This window comes from Vespula pensylvanica, chromosome 3 (genome assembly GCF_014466175.1).
Source record: "Vespula pensylvanica isolate Volc-1 chromosome 3, ASM1446617v1, whole genome shotgun sequence".
In the NCBI taxonomy this organism is placed as follows: Eukaryota; Metazoa; Arthropoda; class Insecta; order Hymenoptera; family Vespidae; genus Vespula; species Vespula pensylvanica.
In genome coordinates this window covers 2,853,198-2,872,271 of record NC_057687.1, presented here as the reverse complement: position 1 = coordinate 2,872,271, position 19,074 = coordinate 2,853,198, and the positions used below count along the sequence as shown (strand labels likewise).

At 36.5% G+C, this 19,074-nt stretch overlaps 1 protein-coding gene across 9 annotated transcripts; it reads left to right on the top strand.

Moving 5' to 3' along the window:
* Window positions 1-61: 61 nt before the first annotated feature.
* LOC122627568 (MAP kinase-activating death domain protein) lies at window positions 62-18,580 on the top strand. 9 transcript variants are annotated; one of them, XM_043808767.1, is made up of 34 exons: window positions 62-457; window positions 1,365-1,588; window positions 1,702-1,870; window positions 2,008-2,173; window positions 2,272-2,452; window positions 2,530-2,687; window positions 2,755-3,055; window positions 3,145-3,474; window positions 3,600-3,632; window positions 4,000-4,118; window positions 4,187-4,956; window positions 5,029-5,267; window positions 5,666-5,857; window positions 6,483-6,812; window positions 6,891-6,959; window positions 7,040-7,240; window positions 7,310-7,517; window positions 7,601-7,687; window positions 7,794-7,933; window positions 8,009-8,167; window positions 8,240-8,431; window positions 8,548-8,605; window positions 8,742-8,881; window positions 9,200-9,340; window positions 9,957-10,101; window positions 10,166-10,295; window positions 10,367-10,583; window positions 10,657-10,929; window positions 11,042-11,221; window positions 13,090-13,098; window positions 15,743-15,815; window positions 15,889-15,935; window positions 16,174-16,325; window positions 16,494-16,636. In XM_043808767.1, exons 2-33 carry the CDS (start codon window positions 1,484-1,486, stop codon window positions 16,282-16,284), a joined length of 5,673 nt encoding a protein of 1,890 aa, XP_043664702.1. In that variant the 5' UTR covers window positions 62-457; window positions 1,365-1,483; the 3' UTR covers window positions 16,285-16,325; window positions 16,494-16,636. The 9 variants fall into 9 exon arrangements, with proteins under 9 accessions (XP_043664702.1, XP_043664696.1, XP_043664695.1 ...); XM_043808761.1 differs by lacking the exon at window positions 16,174-16,325 and having other exon boundaries at window positions 2,281-2,452; window positions 16,494-18,580; XM_043808760.1 differs by lacking the exon at window positions 16,174-16,325 and having other exon boundaries at window positions 7,800-7,933; window positions 16,494-18,580.
* The last annotated feature ends 494 nt before the right edge of the window (window positions 18,581-19,074 follow it).

The following is a 19,074-nucleotide window of genomic DNA, read 5'->3' as shown; positions in this document are numbered from 1 at the left end:
GTAGAGTTAGCTAGCTCGAATGGTCCCACGAGTCCAGTCGATGGTTAGCGCGTGTTAACTGCGCGCATCGGTCGAATACTTCGAACATTATGTCTAACACGAGTAATAATAGGTAGGACGATCGCAAAGAAAATTTAAAACGTACTCGGTGTAGTTGTCACAGATGAAAAAGAAAAATAAAATGATCGTTTGTTTGTACAATTGTTTGGCAAAGGCACTCGCTCGCTCGATCCGCTCCTGTACGTTCGCGCCTGCCTGGAAGAAGAAATAGCGAGTGTGCTATCAGTGTTAAGCGATATCGTCAGTCGTTTTAGCTAGTCCGTTAGCTCGGTTAGCTTCGAAAATCGTTCTATTCCTCGTTGGCAGGAAACTTGACGGGAAGTGTTTCTCTCCTTTTCATTCTTCCGGCATGTGGTTAATACAAGGCGAACGATAAGAAGCATCCTCTGATTGACAGGTATTTTCACGTTGATGTAAATAGTATCTTTGGACGTTCTAATAAAAGTCTAGAATAATTTCATCATATATCGATGTGTTTATTCGTTGGTCTATTCTTTTTTGCTCTGTTAAATGCGTAAATGAAAGATCGATGTGGATAATGATCAATCGATATTTCAAAGAGCGCCTCTAGCGAGCTTTAGTCCACGTTCCTCTTCAAGCTTTGATCCTGATTACGAGATTTACGAATAATTTGATATTTTGGTAAATGTGTTAATCTTTTATTCTCTTTATTCTATTTATTCAATTTATTCTATCGCTATTCGTCAATTCTTATTTAGTTTAATTAATTAATCGATTGCATTTGAATCATAAGCTATTTTAAAGAATTTTTATATTTCGAGGGTATCCTTCAGAGAAATGTTTCAAGGATCCCCTCGACCTATTTTTTGTCTTGCTTTTGCCAGTGGTGCTGATAGTGGTAGTGGTGGTGGTGGTGGTGGTGGTGGTGGTGGTGGTGGTGGTGGTGGTGGTGGAGGAGAAGGAGGAGAAAGAGGTGGCGGTGATATTGCTTAGAAAAAAGCGAGCAGTGCAAACTAGGCAAAGACGGTGAACGCGCGGATGCGCCACGGCGTTGCCCTTGCGCTGCGAGAAATCAATAACTTAATACGAAAGTGGAGGATGACGAATAGTGTCACGGTCAATTAACAGCGTTCGCGTTCGTTAGACGATTTGAGAATGATAGTTCCGGGAAATATGATCCTTTCATTAAATTTTTCGATAGAATCGTAGTACAAGGATCAATGAAATCAAAAAGTCGGATATGTCAATTTTGACATTTCTGTAAGATGACATAATTATTTTCACTTGGGTAGTGTGTTTATAGAAAGAGCTTTTTAGAAAACTGATTTTGACTTTTGTTACAGGCTAATATCGCAAGATCGAAGAATGAAATAGCCATGATCGGAGTAGGAAGCGAGGTCGAAGAGAAGCCATCGGCAGAAATCTCTTGCATATATTGTATAAAACGGTGACAGAGCATCAAATGGCAACCATGGATATACAAAGAAAGCATCTCTGTCCACGTTTGGTGGACTACCTCGCTATCGTGGGAGCCAGATCGGCTCCGATCTCTCGTCAGCCTGTACAGGTATGTAATATATGCACGTACATACATACGTGTTAAATACTCCTAAAAGAAAAAAAAGATGAGAAGACAATTGACAAAGTTTATATAACTTGTTTTTTTTTTATAATTATCAGGTTCCGGAATTGTTGCGTAGATATCCGGTGGAGGATCACAAAGATTTTCCTCTACCTTTGGATATGGTATATTTTTGTCAACCAGAAGGTTGCAGCAGTGTGGGACCTAAACGTACAGCCTTGCGAGAAGCTACGTCTTTCACTTTCACCCTCACGGATAAGGATTCAGGTAAGATTCCTAGAACTGGAAAATATTTTTCTCTTCGATTATCTAATTGACTAATCGTACGTATTTTCGTATACGTATTTTATTTGTCTGATCTATGTATCGTTTAATTTACGTATTTTTTTCTTCTTCTTTTTTAGGAAAAACACGATATGGCATTTGCGTTAATTTCTACCGACCTATAGAAAGGGCTGGGACAAATGCACGTGGTGGTATTTCAATGAGAAGAGACAAATACAACACCACCTTTAGAAGGGAGAGCTGGAGGAAGAGTATGGAAAAAAGTACAGATTCTGCATTTTCTAGGTGAAATATTATTTCTTAGTGTTTTATTCTTTTCTGTCATCTTGATACGATTTTGATTAGCACGATAATGAGATTGTATCTCGAGCTGTTATTTATAGCGACTATAGAAGCAGTGCGGTGGGTCCTAGTGATTCTGAGAAAGATTGCTCCAGTAGCAGAAGAGACTCTGACACGTCCCATGCGCCTTACGCACCGAGATTGGGTGTCACAGCACCGAGTGGTGACAGCGAAAGCGGTGGTAGTCATTCTCCTTCGCCACGAGCTTCTCGAAGACGGCAGGTTAGTCGTTATTTTTTCGATCATTAACAGACATATAAATTTTTCGATCGTAACAGGCATAAATATATTTTTTTCAGAGGGTTCGAAATCATTCCTTAACATCACTTTGTATCATCTCTCATCATCCGTTCTTTTCGATGTTTCGAGAATGTCTTTTCGTTTTGAAGAAGATCATCGATGCGTGCAACGATAACTCGACTCCTCAAAAAGTAGGAGCTTCGAGGCAAACTAATAGGTACCGTTTATCCTTGTTGAATTATAATTGGAACAAGTATAATTTACTTTCTTTTTTCTATCTTCAGAGATTCAGTGTGGAGTGTTCTTAGTGGTCAAGTTTTGGAAGGAACTCCGTCCATCGTGTTACACGATATACGGGAGATCGAAACCTGGATCCTGAGATTGTTGAGTAGTCCAGTGCCAGTACCAACGAAAACGCGTGTGGAAATCGAAATAGTATCGTCGACTATGCAACCTCCACTCTGCTTTGCTCTACCTGATCATACAAGATTTTCTTTGGTTGATTTTCCTCTACACTTGCCTCTCGAACTTCTTGGCGTTGAAATATGTTTGAAAGTTCTCACTCTCATTCTATTAGAAAATAAGGTAATTGTTGTTGGTGTTAATCACAATCGATTTGATTGATCTTATAACACAATATTTGAACAACGATCTTTGAAATACTCTCGTTTCAGATCGTATTACAATCACGAGATTATAATGCTTTATCGATGTCGGTGATGGCATTTGTCACAATGATCTATCCCTTAGAATACATGTTTCCTGCAATACCATTGTTACCAACTTGCATGAGCTGTGCGGAACAACTACTACTTGCCCCAACGCCATATATCATCGGAATACCTGCCTCTTTTTTAATGTATAAGAAAAATTTCAAAATGCCGGATGATGTCTGGCTGGTGGATCTCGATAGCAATAAAGTAACTGCGCCTCCTGGTTTGGCGGATCAATTACCACCCTTGCCTGAACCGGAAGGTACCATACTAAAGAACCACCTGAAACAGGTCAGTTCAATGGTTCAATATGTTTCGATATATCATTTCAAATCATTTTGACGTCTCTTCTAATATCATATGCACAACTAATCCCATCCATCATCTAATAATTATTACTCCATTCGTTTCCGCAGGCAATGCAACTGATGGATCAAGTTGGCTCTGGTGTAAATATTCTATTGTTTTTTAATTTTTTATTCTTTCTATAACATTTATTTTACAGTAGTTAACAGTAAGCGGAATCTGTCGCAGTGTTGTAGTGATTCTTTTAATTTGAAACCTGCGTATGCATTGCGCGAACGTCGCACTTCCTTTGCCGGAGGATTCAATATTATCGACGCAACGATTTTTTTTTTTGCAACAATCCTATTAGTGCCACCCGTCTAGCTGATTTACTTTTTCAATAGATCATTCCATACATTATTTGATTATGTCTGATTCAAGACACGCTTGCAATCATAGATTTTGTAGATGAGCTACTTTGCTTTTTTCATTTACTAATGATCGTATATTTTCATACTGTATCACTTTCAGACAATGGGTAGTATGTCCGCTTCGCAAGCTATACCCCCGGACACTTGGTCATCACGATTGTCCTCTCAATCTCCCAGCAGAAGAGAAAGTTCAGCATCTCAACATTCTCAGAATTTAAGGTGAAGCTTTAAAGTTTACAAAGTAAATGTAAGAATTGTTCATTGAAAACGTACTTTACATTGTTTAGCGTGTCGACAATGAGGCACAGGCCGAGCGTTGATTATCAACATGGTCACGGTCCAGCAAGCTCGTTGGGTAGCAACGCATCACAGCTACGTCGTCCGTCGTTAACAGCTGCGATGGCATCAGCTTCAGCGTCTGGAGGAAGCGGTACGCCTTCTCCTTCATCATCGTCACCAGTAACTGGACCTGGGACCACACCTGGCAGTGGAACATCCACAACTTCGACTATGGGTCCACCGTTTAATCCCTTTATCTACGGTAACGACGTTGATTCGGTCGATATCGCAACACGAGTGGCTATGGTCCGCTTCTTCAACTCTCAAAATCTCTTGGCCAATTTTACTGAGCATACACGCACGCTGAGGCTCTACCCAAGACCCGTAGTTGCATTTCAAATAAATTCTTTCCTCCGTTCGAGACCAAGAGCGAGTCAGTTTCTGAACAAATTTGCGCGCACACAAGCCGTCGAATTTCTCGCCGAGTGGTCGCTTACACCCAGTAACGTTGCTTTCTTGAGAGTACAAACCGGAGTGTTTGATCCGGCGCAAATCGGTGATAAGTCAAAATGGTACGCTGCGAATCTCGAGCCAATACATTTCAAAGTTTGGGATAACTCTAGCTCTTTGGCAAACGCTTTAAATGCGCTGAAGGAGTTGGAAAGTCAGCCAACTGACGAGAGTGGCTCGGATTCAGAAGGTGCAGAAAGCACGAGCTCTTCTTATTCTTCTCTCAGTGATTTCGTTTCGGAAATGGCATCGTCGGATTTGTCACCGAGTGAGTAAAGATTTTCTTGCATCTTTGTGAATATTTCTTGCTCATCTCTCATTTACGTTATCTCTTCTACAGGCTATAATTGTCCTCAAGTCAGTCAACCTCAACAAATGGCACTTTCGATTGATCCAAAGAACATTTATAATCCACCAAGTTCATTGCAATATCCTGGCGTGGAAGAAGAATCACCGGTGCGTCCTGAAAGTCCACCAAGTACATCCTCCAGTCATAGCGATCTCAGCAGTCCGAGTTTCAACAGAGACTCCGAATTGGAGTTGAATCCTAAAGCTCTCGAAACATCGCAATCTACCAATGTAAGTGAAAAAAGATGGAATGGTTTATCGCAATGTGAAATGTTTTTTATTATACATATCTCAATAAATTAGAGACATTAGAAATGATCACGTTAAAAGAGAACGGTGGGCTTTATTACGGATGTTCCTTGTCGTGCGCATATCACATTATATCCTCTTTTTCAAGCAAGCTTTTTTTTTAAAAAAATTTTCTCATTCTTCTGCTATTTTCTATCGCTTAAAACGTAACGCGTATCCCTTCAAAAATGTTCAATACATAATCGTTGACTATCACTATCGATGAAGAAACATAATTCGCAAAACTAGGCCAATGTCATTACATATCTCATGCTAATTAAACGTTCATTTAACTTTTGTATGTTACATGCTTTTTGTGCTAATGAATTACTTGATCATAGGATAAAGAGGAAGGTGGTAGTTTTGAGTCAGACTCTGCATCAACAATAACTCCACGCACAATCCTGAGCGCACAAAGTTCAATAGGCCAGTTTGGAGTGGGCATGGGGTCATTAGGTAACTCCTTGCTCAACGACACTGAACGCACTACCACCCCTCACAGGACATCACGCGTCACTAGATATATGGTTCCTGTGAGTCATTCTATATGCGTGCATCGGATTTCTGTCCTGCATCTATCTTTTCAAAAGATTCCGTTTTGTCTCTGTATCACTATACGAATGCATGCACATCTGGTATCATTTTCAATTTCACTGACTTGGGGGAATGTCACGTCTTTCAAAAAATCTCACTTGGCATGAAATTGTATTTTTCTCTTACAGTTTATATGTGATACTATCTGGGTCCTTTATTCGTTCAATTTACGTACATCTACGTATTTTTCCTATCGTAGCTAAGTACAATATGATTTTATGTATGTCATTTTTCCTTCGTATCTTTCTCTTTCCTATCAAATCATAAATATTCTACGTAAATTCTTATTTTCAATTTATATATACATTTTGTCGATAAACGATTATTATAATATTGATAAAAAAGTTCTACACACAGTATGTAGTCTCTAACTCTTTAGTCTTTGATAAAGATATAATCAATGATTCGTATTACTCTGTCCACTGAGTATCGATCAATTTTTAGAATTAATTTGGTGTGTGCACAATATTGCGTGCGATATCTTGAATGAAAGCTTACTGCAAGGACGAGTAAAGTTGAAAAGGATACATCAAAGTAACAAATTTTGTCTACCTAATGTTAAAGGTGATGCCCAGTGGAACGAGTCTTCAGAGACAACCAAGCGTTGGCAATGTTTTGGCGCGAACGTCCAGCTTTGGGTCTAGCACGAGTCCACTTCTAACACGACAACTCAGTGGTAGTATGGATAATGAGACTCTTGCGGCATCTCGTCAGCAAATGACGCCGAGTACACCGGATGGACAGAAGAACAATGCTGGTATGCCAGGAAATGGTGTCTTGAGACAAGGATCGCAGGGTTCGTTGTTTGAACAAATTGCGACTCAAGCAAAGGATCTTGTACGAGAAACGACCAGACAGAGTAGTCAAGATGGACTTCTTGCGCATATGGATAAAGTATTAATGCCATTTACATTATTTTCGTTTTGCTCGAATTATACAAATATTTTGTTCTAAAAACCTCCTTTTTTTTAGCTGAAGCATCAAGCAAAGGAGAAGATAACGGAAGCAGGCGAAGACAGTTTGTTCGCGCCGTTAGAACAGGTTTCTTCGTTATCTGATTAATTATTTGACAATTTTATAATTATATGTTATGTAGAAAACAATATAGAATTCGTTTACAGTTTACACAACAAACGAAGAAGGCTGTAGGCGAAGCTACCAAGTCCGTTCAAGAGGCATCAAAAACAGCTATCGAAGCTAGCAAGACAGCTGCAGGTGTGAGCAAAAACACTTTTGACGACTTAACGTACATGGGTAAAAGTACGTTTGGTGATTTAACAAAGAGTGCTAAGGAGGTCGCAACGAAAAAGGGTTTGCTCAAGGTACCTAGAAAATAATATTAGATTAGGAAGAGCATTCATTTCAATTTTGCCTTTTTATTGTCATTTCAGGGTCTCGGAGAGTCACAACAATCTTCACCACCTCATACTCCTCCATCTTCTGGTATAACTCAAAGGAGAGAATCATCCAGCACTCAATTGGTTGCCTCGGATACTCGTTCCGGACGTAGAGACATCGGCCGTGATTTCTTTAGTAACATTAGTAGCGATTTAAACGGCATCGCTGCTCAAACGAGCAGTATGTTCAGTGATTTGTTTGGTACGTTTATTTTTTTTTATAATCACTACGGTCGGAAAGACTAAGGTCTTTCATATCACTTACCTTTGTACATATCTCTACAGGTAACAGAAATAGTTCTAATCGGAATCTTGCGCAATCACAAAGATCAAAGGAGAGAACTAGCACATCATTTGGACCCTTTCCTAAAGGTTAATACAAGATTAAATGCAAGTTACAAACGAAAAAAGAAAAAACGATAACAAAAGTTTAATAATGATTGGGATATTTTAGTGTTCAAGATACTTTAATGTTTAGTTTCAGGAAAGACAGGTCTCGTTGAACGTTCATCATTAATAAAGCATTCTTCGATGAAAGCTAATCAAGAAGAGATGCAAAGGATGCAAAATGCAGAACGATCCAGTACAAACAGCGACAATCAAGCCTTCTTAACGGATGTAAATACATCTTAATAACAGTATTTTAATCTTAAACGTAATTCTTTTTGAATTTTTCTATCGTGGTATTTTTAGGTGGTAACACAAGTTCTGGCTGGTGAAGGCGTCGGTTGGCTCAAATTGAATAGATTGAAGAAACTTATGGAAGATGAAAGCTATCGAGACTTGGTCGTTACAAAGCTTAATAAAGGGCTCAATAGAAAAATTAGTCCCGATGATCATATTGACGATGTGGTGAGTTGTATCACATGTTCCACTGAAATTTATATTTCGTGAGCTAATTATACGATAATTATTACTTTTCAGTGCATCTCTAAACCAGTATATAAGGGAATGCTAAAGTGCCTTCAAGCAGTGGTTCATGGTCTCGCTCATACTTATAGTAATTTCGGATTAGGTGGAATGGCTTCGGTTTTCCAATTGATGGAAATAGCTCATACTCATTATTGGAGTAAGGATCTATCTGAAGGAGGTTTCGATGGTTCACTTTTATCACAGGTTTGTAAAATAAAAATAATACTAATATTGATTAATAAATAGAGTATAGCGCAAATAATGTTTCATTAACGATTAATAAACAATTAATAATTAATAATCACCTATCTATTATTCAGGCATCGAGTCCATTTGGTAGCAAGGAAAATTTGAAGTCTCCACAATCTCCGAATCAAGGTGAACTTCCAGATATTTCTCAAAGATTAAGAAGTTCACAAATGCGAGATACACGATCAGATGACAGGAGAACAATCAGAGCTGATACACACATACAGGCACACGCATTGACTCTACTTGTCCCTTTTGTTTGCAGAAATACCAGCTCAGGTTCAACTTGAATTACCCCACGGACAACAAACGAGTGACGTTGGGCAATCGACAACGGACATGTTTTTGGATATGTTCACGAAAAAAAAAAAGTTTTTGTGCAAACTGACGTCATTCGATTCTGAGGTACGAGAAAGATATTACAACTGGAATGTTCCTTTCTATGTGGTGTGGTGGATATGAAACAGCTCCTCTCTTCGATATGTGTCGTGTGAAATGAATCATTGATGTTGACATATATTTTCCCAAATGCGAAGCATTTGATCCACGCGTTTTTAGATACCGTAAGATTCGTATTATTCGAATAAAGGAGATATTAATTGCATACTTGTTTTAAGTTAATTCCATTGGCGTTAGCTAATTGATTCATCCGAAGATGAATTCTTTATAGGCAAACTTTCTAATATATATTTACATTATTTATGAACATGATATGTTTTTTAGAGTGGGCGGGGAGGTGGAACAGGAAGCAGCGAAGCTTTATCCACTGACGGAGGTAGCATTATCACTAATCCTGCTTTTCGGCAATCACATCAAGCTTCTTTCCGAAGCACTGTGTCTGATAGCGAGGTCGAACAAGGCAATGTAAATTTCTTATTGAATTAGTTGCATTAATCAAGTAGATATTATATTCCACAATCTATCATCAACATCAAATTTAGATGGATCTCGTAGATTCTTCTTCTCAAAATCTTCGATTTTTCTTTAAGATGAACGAGAACGAGCCTCAAAAGTAGTTTGATTAAAAATAAAAAAAAATAATAATAATAATAATTACAGTGGTAGTCAATAGTTTAGCTTTACCTTTAGCTGCTTCATGCATTTATTCCACCTTAGAATTAAATTTTTCCTTCGAATTAAATTTTTCCATTTAATTTTCTCTATTTTCGATGAGTGCTATTCCTGGTAAGATGTTATCACAACATGAAATTGAAGAGTTCAAGGCGAACTTACGGATCTAACTATGCAAATTACTTTTCTGCTTATCTATCTCTTCCATCTCACTATTTTTCTCAATTAGCAAGACATTTATATTATTCTTCAATTAAGTAATTACTTAATTGTAGACATTACCCATGCATTTGAAAACGTTGGTAATAATCTAGTTTAGATCAATGATTAGTAATCTTTTATCGATAAAGTAAGGTGAACGAGTAATTCCATATCCGCACGTCCACGTTATTCGATCTTCTGTTTCCAGTTTCCGCGTCAAGGAAAACAACGTACAGGTAGCGTTTGGTCCAGTAAATCATCGTTGAGTACAGGCTTCAGGTACCATGGTGGAAATTTGATATCTACGACACCAATGTCTAGTCCTGAAACAGCACGAACTTATCTCTTCGAAGGTATGTCATAAGAAAAATATTTGACAAATTATTTCGCGCACATAATAATCCATATTTCGATTAGGCCTTTTGGGTAAAGAAAGATCCAATCTTTGGGACCAAATGCAATTCTGGGAGGATGCTTTTCTAGACGCTGTATCGCAAGAACGAGATATGTTGGGTATGGATCAGGGTGCAGGAGAGATGATGGAGAGGTGACGATCGTTATTCAAAATCTTACAAATCGATAAAGATAAAAGAAATTAAATAATGTTCGTTTATTCAGGTACAAGAGTTTGAGCGATAGCGAAAGACGTCGATTGGAACACGACGAGGATCGATTGTTGTGCTCCCTTTTGCACAATCTCACTGCGATCTTGGTAATGTTGAACGTTGAAAAGAACGAGGTGAAACGTAAAGTACGGAGGTTACTGGGAAAAAGTCACATCGGTTTGATTTACAGTCAGGAGCTGAATCAGCTTCTCGATCAGATAAACAATCTCGTACGTTCCTTTTATAAGATTTATTAAATTCGTACTTTTCAGGAAGATGCATTACATAAATGCATTTTTTCAGCATGGAAACGATATCGATCTGAAGCCATTGACGTCTCGACAAATGCATCGTCAGTCCTTTACCGTTCATGCTGGCGTCGATGCTGAGGGTGATCTAAGATTCCTCGAAGTTCGTCATGATGGTCTTGTGCTGAGATCAGTAAACGGAGTTATCGTTGAACGTTGGTGGTACGAACGACTGGTAAACATGACCTACAGTCCGAAAAACAAGGTCCTTTGTTTATGGAGAAGAAACGGTGGTCAAACACAATTTCATAAATATTATACAAAGAAGGTAAGTTTAACGAAAAACAAGAGAATGATTTCTACATGTATATATACATTGATAAAAAATTTTTCATTTCGAAAAAGTAAATAAGAGAGTTTGTTCATGACATCTTTTATAGTGCAAAGACCTTTACTACTGTATAAAAGATGCGATGGAAAAAGCCGCTGCCCGTGGAAGAGGAGGAAACATCGGTATCGAGCTCGGAGGTGAATTTCCGGTTCAGGACATGCGTACAGGAGAGGGCGGGCTTCTTCAGGTTTGCATGGAAGGTGTTGGTCTTCTCTTCGCGAACAGCAAGGTACGACCAGTCCACCATCCTTGCCCGTTATACGTTCGCATTATATATTTTACGTATTTTCGAGGGTGCAAGAAGAATGAAAACTTCAACTTTACCAGTTGTACTAATAATTTCCTTTGTACATCGTCCGATTCTTTCTTGTATGTCATATTTGACAACTTTACTTTCCTATTTCTTCTGCTCTTAATAGGTACTCGTAAATGAACTCTCTTTTCTCTCTCTCTCTCTCTCTCTCTCTCTCTCTCTCTCTCTCTCTCTCTCTCTCTGTCTGTCTGTCTCTTTCTCTCAATCAATTAATCTATTTTTTTTTATATATCTATCTATCTATCTAGTTTTCTATCTATCTATCTATCTATCTATCTATCTATCTATCTATCTTATTTCTTTTTTTCCTTCCCTCATTTCTTTTTCCTTCTTCTATGGCAATGTTATTGTTTCCTCTAATGTTAATACTTAAAACAAAGGTATAATTGTTCGACGATTGTATATAAGTTGAGTAATACTTTTACAAGTATGTTTCTTCGCTCCGGTTCAACGTTCGAAAACTTAAGAAAATCAAATATTTTAAATGCAATGGATAATGTAAAAAAAAAGAAAAACGAAAGAAGAAAAGAAAGAAAGATAAGATTAAGTTTAAAGGAAGTTGAACCGAAGTGAACGCAAAATCAAAGAGCATAGCCGTCGCTCAGCCACTTTTCCTCTTCGTATTGTTTCGATTATTGAATACTCTCTCTCTTTCTCTGTGTTTTTTCGTTACTGCATTGATGCAAGGACCACTCAATATTATCTCCCATCGCTAGCCACCACGATCTGCTTAATTTGTATCTGTACGTATTTTATCAGTCTTATGTATGATGAGCTCGCGAAATTCGCCGGTATAAAAGGATCTCTTTTCATGAATCAAACGAATTTGGGCGGGCCGAGATGGGATAGGGTGGAAAGGGGTGGAGGGTACGATACGGTACAGGAAAACTACTGCAAGAACAACTGAGTGCGAGAATGTTGAAGCGAGTGCAAGAGTAAGAGCGAGAGAAGCATTGAATGAGAATGATCTGCGTAATTTGAACGAGAAGTATTTTGCGAAGGGAGAGGGGTTCATGAACAGAAAATATGATTTCAAAGAAAAGGAATAGTATTTAAAAGAAATGTATACACTCGTGGCAGAGTATTTATGACATTGCTCTGATTTTTTATCGGTAATTTTGTTTTGGGCAATATTTTGTTGAAAGCGTTCATCAATGTTTTCTTGCATGGAGCTCGATGTGCAGCTGCAGACTCTTTTTATCTGTATTATAACAATTATCTACACACATTTATTATATATTTACATTACGTTTATAGGAATTAAGGGTCTAGGAAATACGGATCGTTTGAAAATACTATCTTTATATATATATATATATATATATATACATATATATACTATTACGTTATGACTTGTATATGAATGTTGGATGCTACGTAAAGATTTTTCAAGTCTCAAAGTTTTTTTTTTGTCTGTCGTGGTCACACCGGAGAAAAGTCTATCGAATATTAATTACGTAAACGCGAAAGAAAATAATAGGAAAAAAGAAAAAGGGAAGAAAGATGGAAAGAAAGAAAGAAACGATCATTCTACTTTTTTTTTTTTCGAAACTAGATAGACTTTTCTCAGCTTGGGGAACTTTTGAGATGGTCCTTGAACAATGAAATATTAATCGTTTATATTAATTGGCCACGTCGATAGGTAAATAGTTGTATTATGTTACCGTGCAGCCCTGTCTCTCTTTACATAGTGGATATTATTGTCTACGAAATTTAATTTTTTGTATTTCTGTTTTCTGTTTCGTGTCCCGTCCATCGACAATGCCCTGCGGCTGGGCAAGCAGGATTTCGAGGTATTGATCAACAAATCATTATTTGTTATACATCCAATATTTAATTATACTCAGTGTTGGCCGTGTTCCGGAAATGCTTATTTATTTTACCGTTATTTATAATCGTTTTTTCACTATTACATACATATATATACATATTATATATATATATTTACCACACATTCTTGAATTGCATTTGAAACGACTGATCTGCTCTGTCTATCTTACTGTTCTCTCACCATCGATCGATGTCTTGGTACTGTCCGTTGTTACTGCGATACATTATTGCAATAGGTATATATGTGTGTAGTTTATGAGCACACGTATACATACGTGTATCACAAAGAAATATCGTCAAGTTTATTATTTTTCACGCACTCACGATTATCAGTGTTGTTATTACAAAGAATTAATCCTATGAATATTGTTGAAATTTGTAACATGATATTCAATGCTATTTGAACGCAATGTTACTGGAAATGGCAGAAACGAACGTTTAGGTTGTAAGATAAATCGTGATATACCCTTCCTGTGATCGAGTGACTTATTCGACTTTTAAAAGATCTTTTAAATCCATCTTGTAACAGCAGCGAAAGCATCGATTATCCCCAATAGGGATTCGGGTAATCGTAAGATAAACGTCAGCAGATCAATGTTAGAAATTAATAAAAATCTTGCCTTTGGTCGATTCGCTTTACGATTACGCTGTATACTCGTATGTATACAAAAAAAAAAAAAAAAAAAAAAACAATATTCATTTCGGAGTACGGCCGTAGATAAAGTATGTGCCGAAATAGTAGCGAATCGTGTAGTAACACCTGTAGTGCCTAACAAATACTGTTCTAAATTAACTAAACGTTGCACAAAACCGGGAGACAACTTTGAAATAATTAACTTAAATCGTTTACGATTTTATCGTTCGACGAATCTAAAGATAATGAATAGTTGAACTTTGTAAAGGGTCGCATATACTGCAATGTTCAAAGAGCAAATTTCAAACTTGTTCTTGAAAAAGAAGTCAATGTTACAAGTTAAAAAAACAAAAAAAAAAAAAAAAGAAAATAATGTCACCCGGTTTTACGTCGAAAGGCTACCGTAAGACGGAAATCCGTTCGACGGTCACCTTGATTTAACAGGCTATTCCGATAGCGCCGATCACGCAGTAGAGCAATTGTGTCGTGCTATACATCGCTATCCCAAAACTAAATCTAGTCTAACTTAATAACTAAAAATTAAATCAAAGCCTTACTCGGATTCGTAAATGATAAATTTTCGTTAATGAAGACCATCGCAATGTCACTATTCCTGTTACCATAACCACGATCATAAACACATATATACACCATGAGATGACCTTTAGCATGGCACTGCTACGTGATGTTTCTCCTCTCTTCAAATTTCTTCTATCGAGCACACGAATAATGAGTATTATTTATTCCCATTACTAACACATTTGACTATCTCACACATAGCACTTAAATATATCTAATCATGATTGTGCATCATTATCGAGGTACCCCCTTCACCGCTATATATATACATATATATTTATATCTATATCTAGACGATGCGATTGCACATTTAGCAGACTATCCGACGCTAAGCGGTTGATAACATACGATAAGTTTAGGCCATCTCCAGAGTTGCCTGCCGCTGAATAAACGTTAACCACTGCCACTGCCATTGCTGCTGGTGTTTCGCGATATATTGCTATATTTACATCGTCGTTGTTGTTGCAATTATAAAAGAAAGAAAGAAAGAAAAAAAAAATCGTGCATGATGCGCTTCGTAAGCTTCGCTTTTGCCACTTCCATTATCTGTATTCTTTCTTTTTTTTTTCCTTTTTTTTTTTTTTTTTTTTTTTTTCCTTTAAGAAAGAAAAATTTTATAACGCTTTTATGATTCGATCGAGACTTTCGTGATTTATGAATGAAAATTTCTCTCTTATTTCATTGTGTTTCGTCTTTCTTGGTGCACAAATCATGGATCATGGGAGTCTAAATATAATGTCTATAATGTTTGAGAAATTCGCATGAAATGATTTGGAAGTCTTTGAATGATATCATCATTGATCTCATTAAACTTTGTATGAATATTCATATAGCGATACTTTCATATCGGGATATGACGATGCATGGTGTTATGGATTGCTTTGCTTTGCCGTCTTCGTGTTCTTGTTTTTCACGATATATGAGTAAATAAATAAAAATTGCATATGCATATCTCGCATGAACTTCCTAACCTTCCTTAAAGCTTTCACGCGATCATCGTCATGTCCGCTCTATAAACGTTATTACAGGAATGCATAAAAAAAGAGATCACTGTTTGAAAATCGATCTTATAAGAAACGAAAATATTATCACCTAACTAACAATTTAATAATAATTCTGTAACTCTATCACGAACGATGATCTCTTTCTTTATTTGTTTTGCAAAATGCAAACGCGTATTACGAGACTCGTTGATCGGTTGCTGGATACATTTAACAAATGATTTCAAAAAGCACCAAGTCCCTTATATATGCTTCTTTAAAGAGCTGTGATCGGTACCTTCTTCTCATTACGTAGATCCGTAGATGTAGTTAAACGGTACTTGCATGGAAGCGTAGAAATTCATTATCGTCAAGTTTACATTCGTTAATGCGTCCACGTTCTATTATTTCCAGTTTTTTGTAAGACTCGATCATATCCGCAAGTGCTTTACCCAGAAGGATGGAATCTTTGTTCTGGAAGAATTCAGTGAGTAATCATCAGTGGCGAATATAGAACACACATCAAAGATCTATATCATGTTCTATGTGTTATCTTTCAGATCCTAAAACTAGACAAGTAATCCAACGTAAATATAGGTCGCAAATGGTGAGTGAAAAAAAAGAAGGATGATATCCTAATATCTGCTTATTTTCACGCGATATTGTTTTCAATATTATTCGTTTTGTTCCATGAAGATAACAAATTCATACAGATAGCTGTATTACACATGAATTTAATTTGATTATATAGTAATTTAATTTACATTATGTACAATGTATAAACACTTTCAGTTTTTTTTCGTTTTCTTTTTTCTGTAATCACGTTGACTTCTATCACCTGACAGGTCAACGAGATGATACACTGTATGCATCGGATATTTTCAATTGCGTTTGCCGTTGCCGAACTCTCGTCAGAGGTTCATCTTGAACCTTTATCTGATAAAGACACTGCATGAAGCTTTATTTACGATGATTCCTTTCGTTTTGCAAATTTAACGTAAGTCTCACAATCCTTATTTACCTTCCTTATATGATATATTGTTTAAACTTTATCTTTTACGTTGCTCTTAATCGCACAGTTAACCGCCCTGTATGATTTATCGTAATGACACCTCCTTACAAAATCGTGACTTAATGGTATATTTATGTATATTCTCATCCACAGGCAGATCAAATCTGTTATGCGGTACTCTGTGTATTCTCTTATTTGGCTGCTGGCTTAGAACAACGTAAACAACATCAGCCTAATCAGCAAACGCATCAGCAACAACAACAGCAACAACAACTACAACATCAGCAGCAGCAACAGGAACAGCAACAGCAACAATTGCGCCAACAGCAGCAGAAGCAGTTACGTCAACAACAATTGCAACAGCAGCAACAGCATTTGCAGCAACAGCATCAGCAACTGCGTCAACAGCAGCAACAACAGCAGCAGCAACAGCAACAGCAACAGCAGCAGCTGCAGTTGCGTCAACAGCAACTGCAACAACAGTTACGTCAGCAACAGCAACAGCAACAGCAACAGCAACAAAGACGGCAGCAACAACAACAGCAAATATCGCCACGGGATGAAAATATCCCTCAAATCGTACAGGGAAATACGAACACACAATTTGAACCCTTTCCTCAACAGCACTGACACAAAGGCAGACACTCTCTCCCATTCGTGCATAATTACAATAAATGCGCTCCTTACGCTTGTCTACCTTGGGTATAATGAATTTAATGTAAAGCATGAGGTATCCTTTTCATTATTCGACCTTGGAATATCCAATAAATGTTCGTCGACGTGATATTTTCCTACAAGAAAACAAGCAAAGCTTAGAAATTCTTCATTTCTTACGCTTTAGCTGCTTTGTTCTTGACTCGTTCGACACTTCCATTATAACATGTGATATATGTAATCGATATAACAAAACAAAGTGCACTGAAGAAAGAAATAGAGAGAGAGAGAGAGAGAGAGAGAGAGAGAGAGAGAGAGAGAGAGAGAAATAAAGAAAGAAACATGAAAATTGTAAACATACAGACATATGCACAGAAACACACGTATTTGTATTATACATTACAGCCGTGTATAGAAAGTGTATATTTTTTTCAATATATATACATATATATATTTATATATATATATATATATATATATATATATATATCATGAGAGTATATTCAGAGAAAAAAAGAGAGAAAAAAAACAGAGAATATTACAAGAGAGATCATAATTTTGAAGAAATATAATCTGTACGTACCTATAGATATTACATGCACGAATCCGACAGGATTAAAAAAAGAAAACGACCGATCAAGAATAGCCGTTCAATCCATAGTAAGCAGAGATATTGTATACGAATGTGAAAAAAGTTTATTGCATTTCATATTTTAGCTATCTCTCGTTACATTCTGGAGAAAATAAAGAAAAGAAAAAGAAAAAAAAAAAAAAAGAAAGAAAGACAAATGACCCAATGACTATTTTAGAGGTTCCTATTAAAACAGCGATTAATAACTAGTTGAACGAGATGTTAAGCAAGAATATCGTAATGCTAAATAAGTAATCAAATGTAATAATATTGACACGTATGAAATACGTGAACAGAATTGTTTTGCCTTCCTCAGGTCTCATGATCGATCGTCTTATCGTAAAACTTCGTAACATATCAAAGAAAACTTTTGTTCGTCTATTTTTGTCTTTTTTAAATAGATAGAGATTTCGTTGCAGCAAACACGCTTATTTGACAATAACGATTATTGGACAGTGAAAGTTGGCCTATAAGCAAAGTAGACTTTTTTAAATGTCTACGATATTTTTAGGATATATTTCCAAAATATTCCGTATATTTTTCTCGATGATGTCGATGCCAAAGAAATTTGTACAGTAAAATCATATTAATTTTCTTCTTTTATTATCGGCGCGTTCTTTATTGTACTTTCATTGATTAATCTCACTTTCTATTTCAACATTAAAACGATAAAGATGAGCCTGTTCTTGGCGAGTGTGAGGAGCACCTACACTATTACCTGTTATTATGACAAGATAAGCAATATACGGAAGCTTCTGTTGTATTTTAGTTAACGCACGTGTATTAAAAATTATTAAAAAAGAAAAAAAGGAAAAAAAAAAAGAAAAAAAGCAAGCAGAATATAGAAAACTCTTTGTAAATATGTATCTACGGACTACAAAATTAAGAGCTGACACGAATATATTATAGTATTGTGACTTGAACTGTGGAAACAATAAAATTGGAAGTAGAAGAACTTGGAACGTTGCTAAATTCCTAATCCTAAGAAAATCTTAATATCCCGATCCTAAAATTCTACATTTTCAACTTGTTACTCTTTCAATTAAAATCTATAGTTATAAAAATCTTAAACAGGAAACTGTACTACGACATAACATCGTAACGATCATTTGTATACCTAATTGACCTTAATTAAACGTCATTGAATTCATAGAAGGCACAGTCATTCGAAAGCGCGCTTATGAATTATACAAGAGTTTGACGGATATTTCACGTATCCAAAATATTTATTAAGACGTTTTACATATTAAAACAATAATAAATCATATTCGTTAAATAAAGACTCTGGTATACCTAAAGATATACTAATAATAGCAAGAAATGACTTTGATGTCTTAGAAATCCGTAAGATTTCTTCGAATAGCCTTAATAAACAACCTACTTATATCTAACCAGAAGCAAGTATCGTTTTTCCGCAAAACTATCGCATTACTTATATATCTGATTACT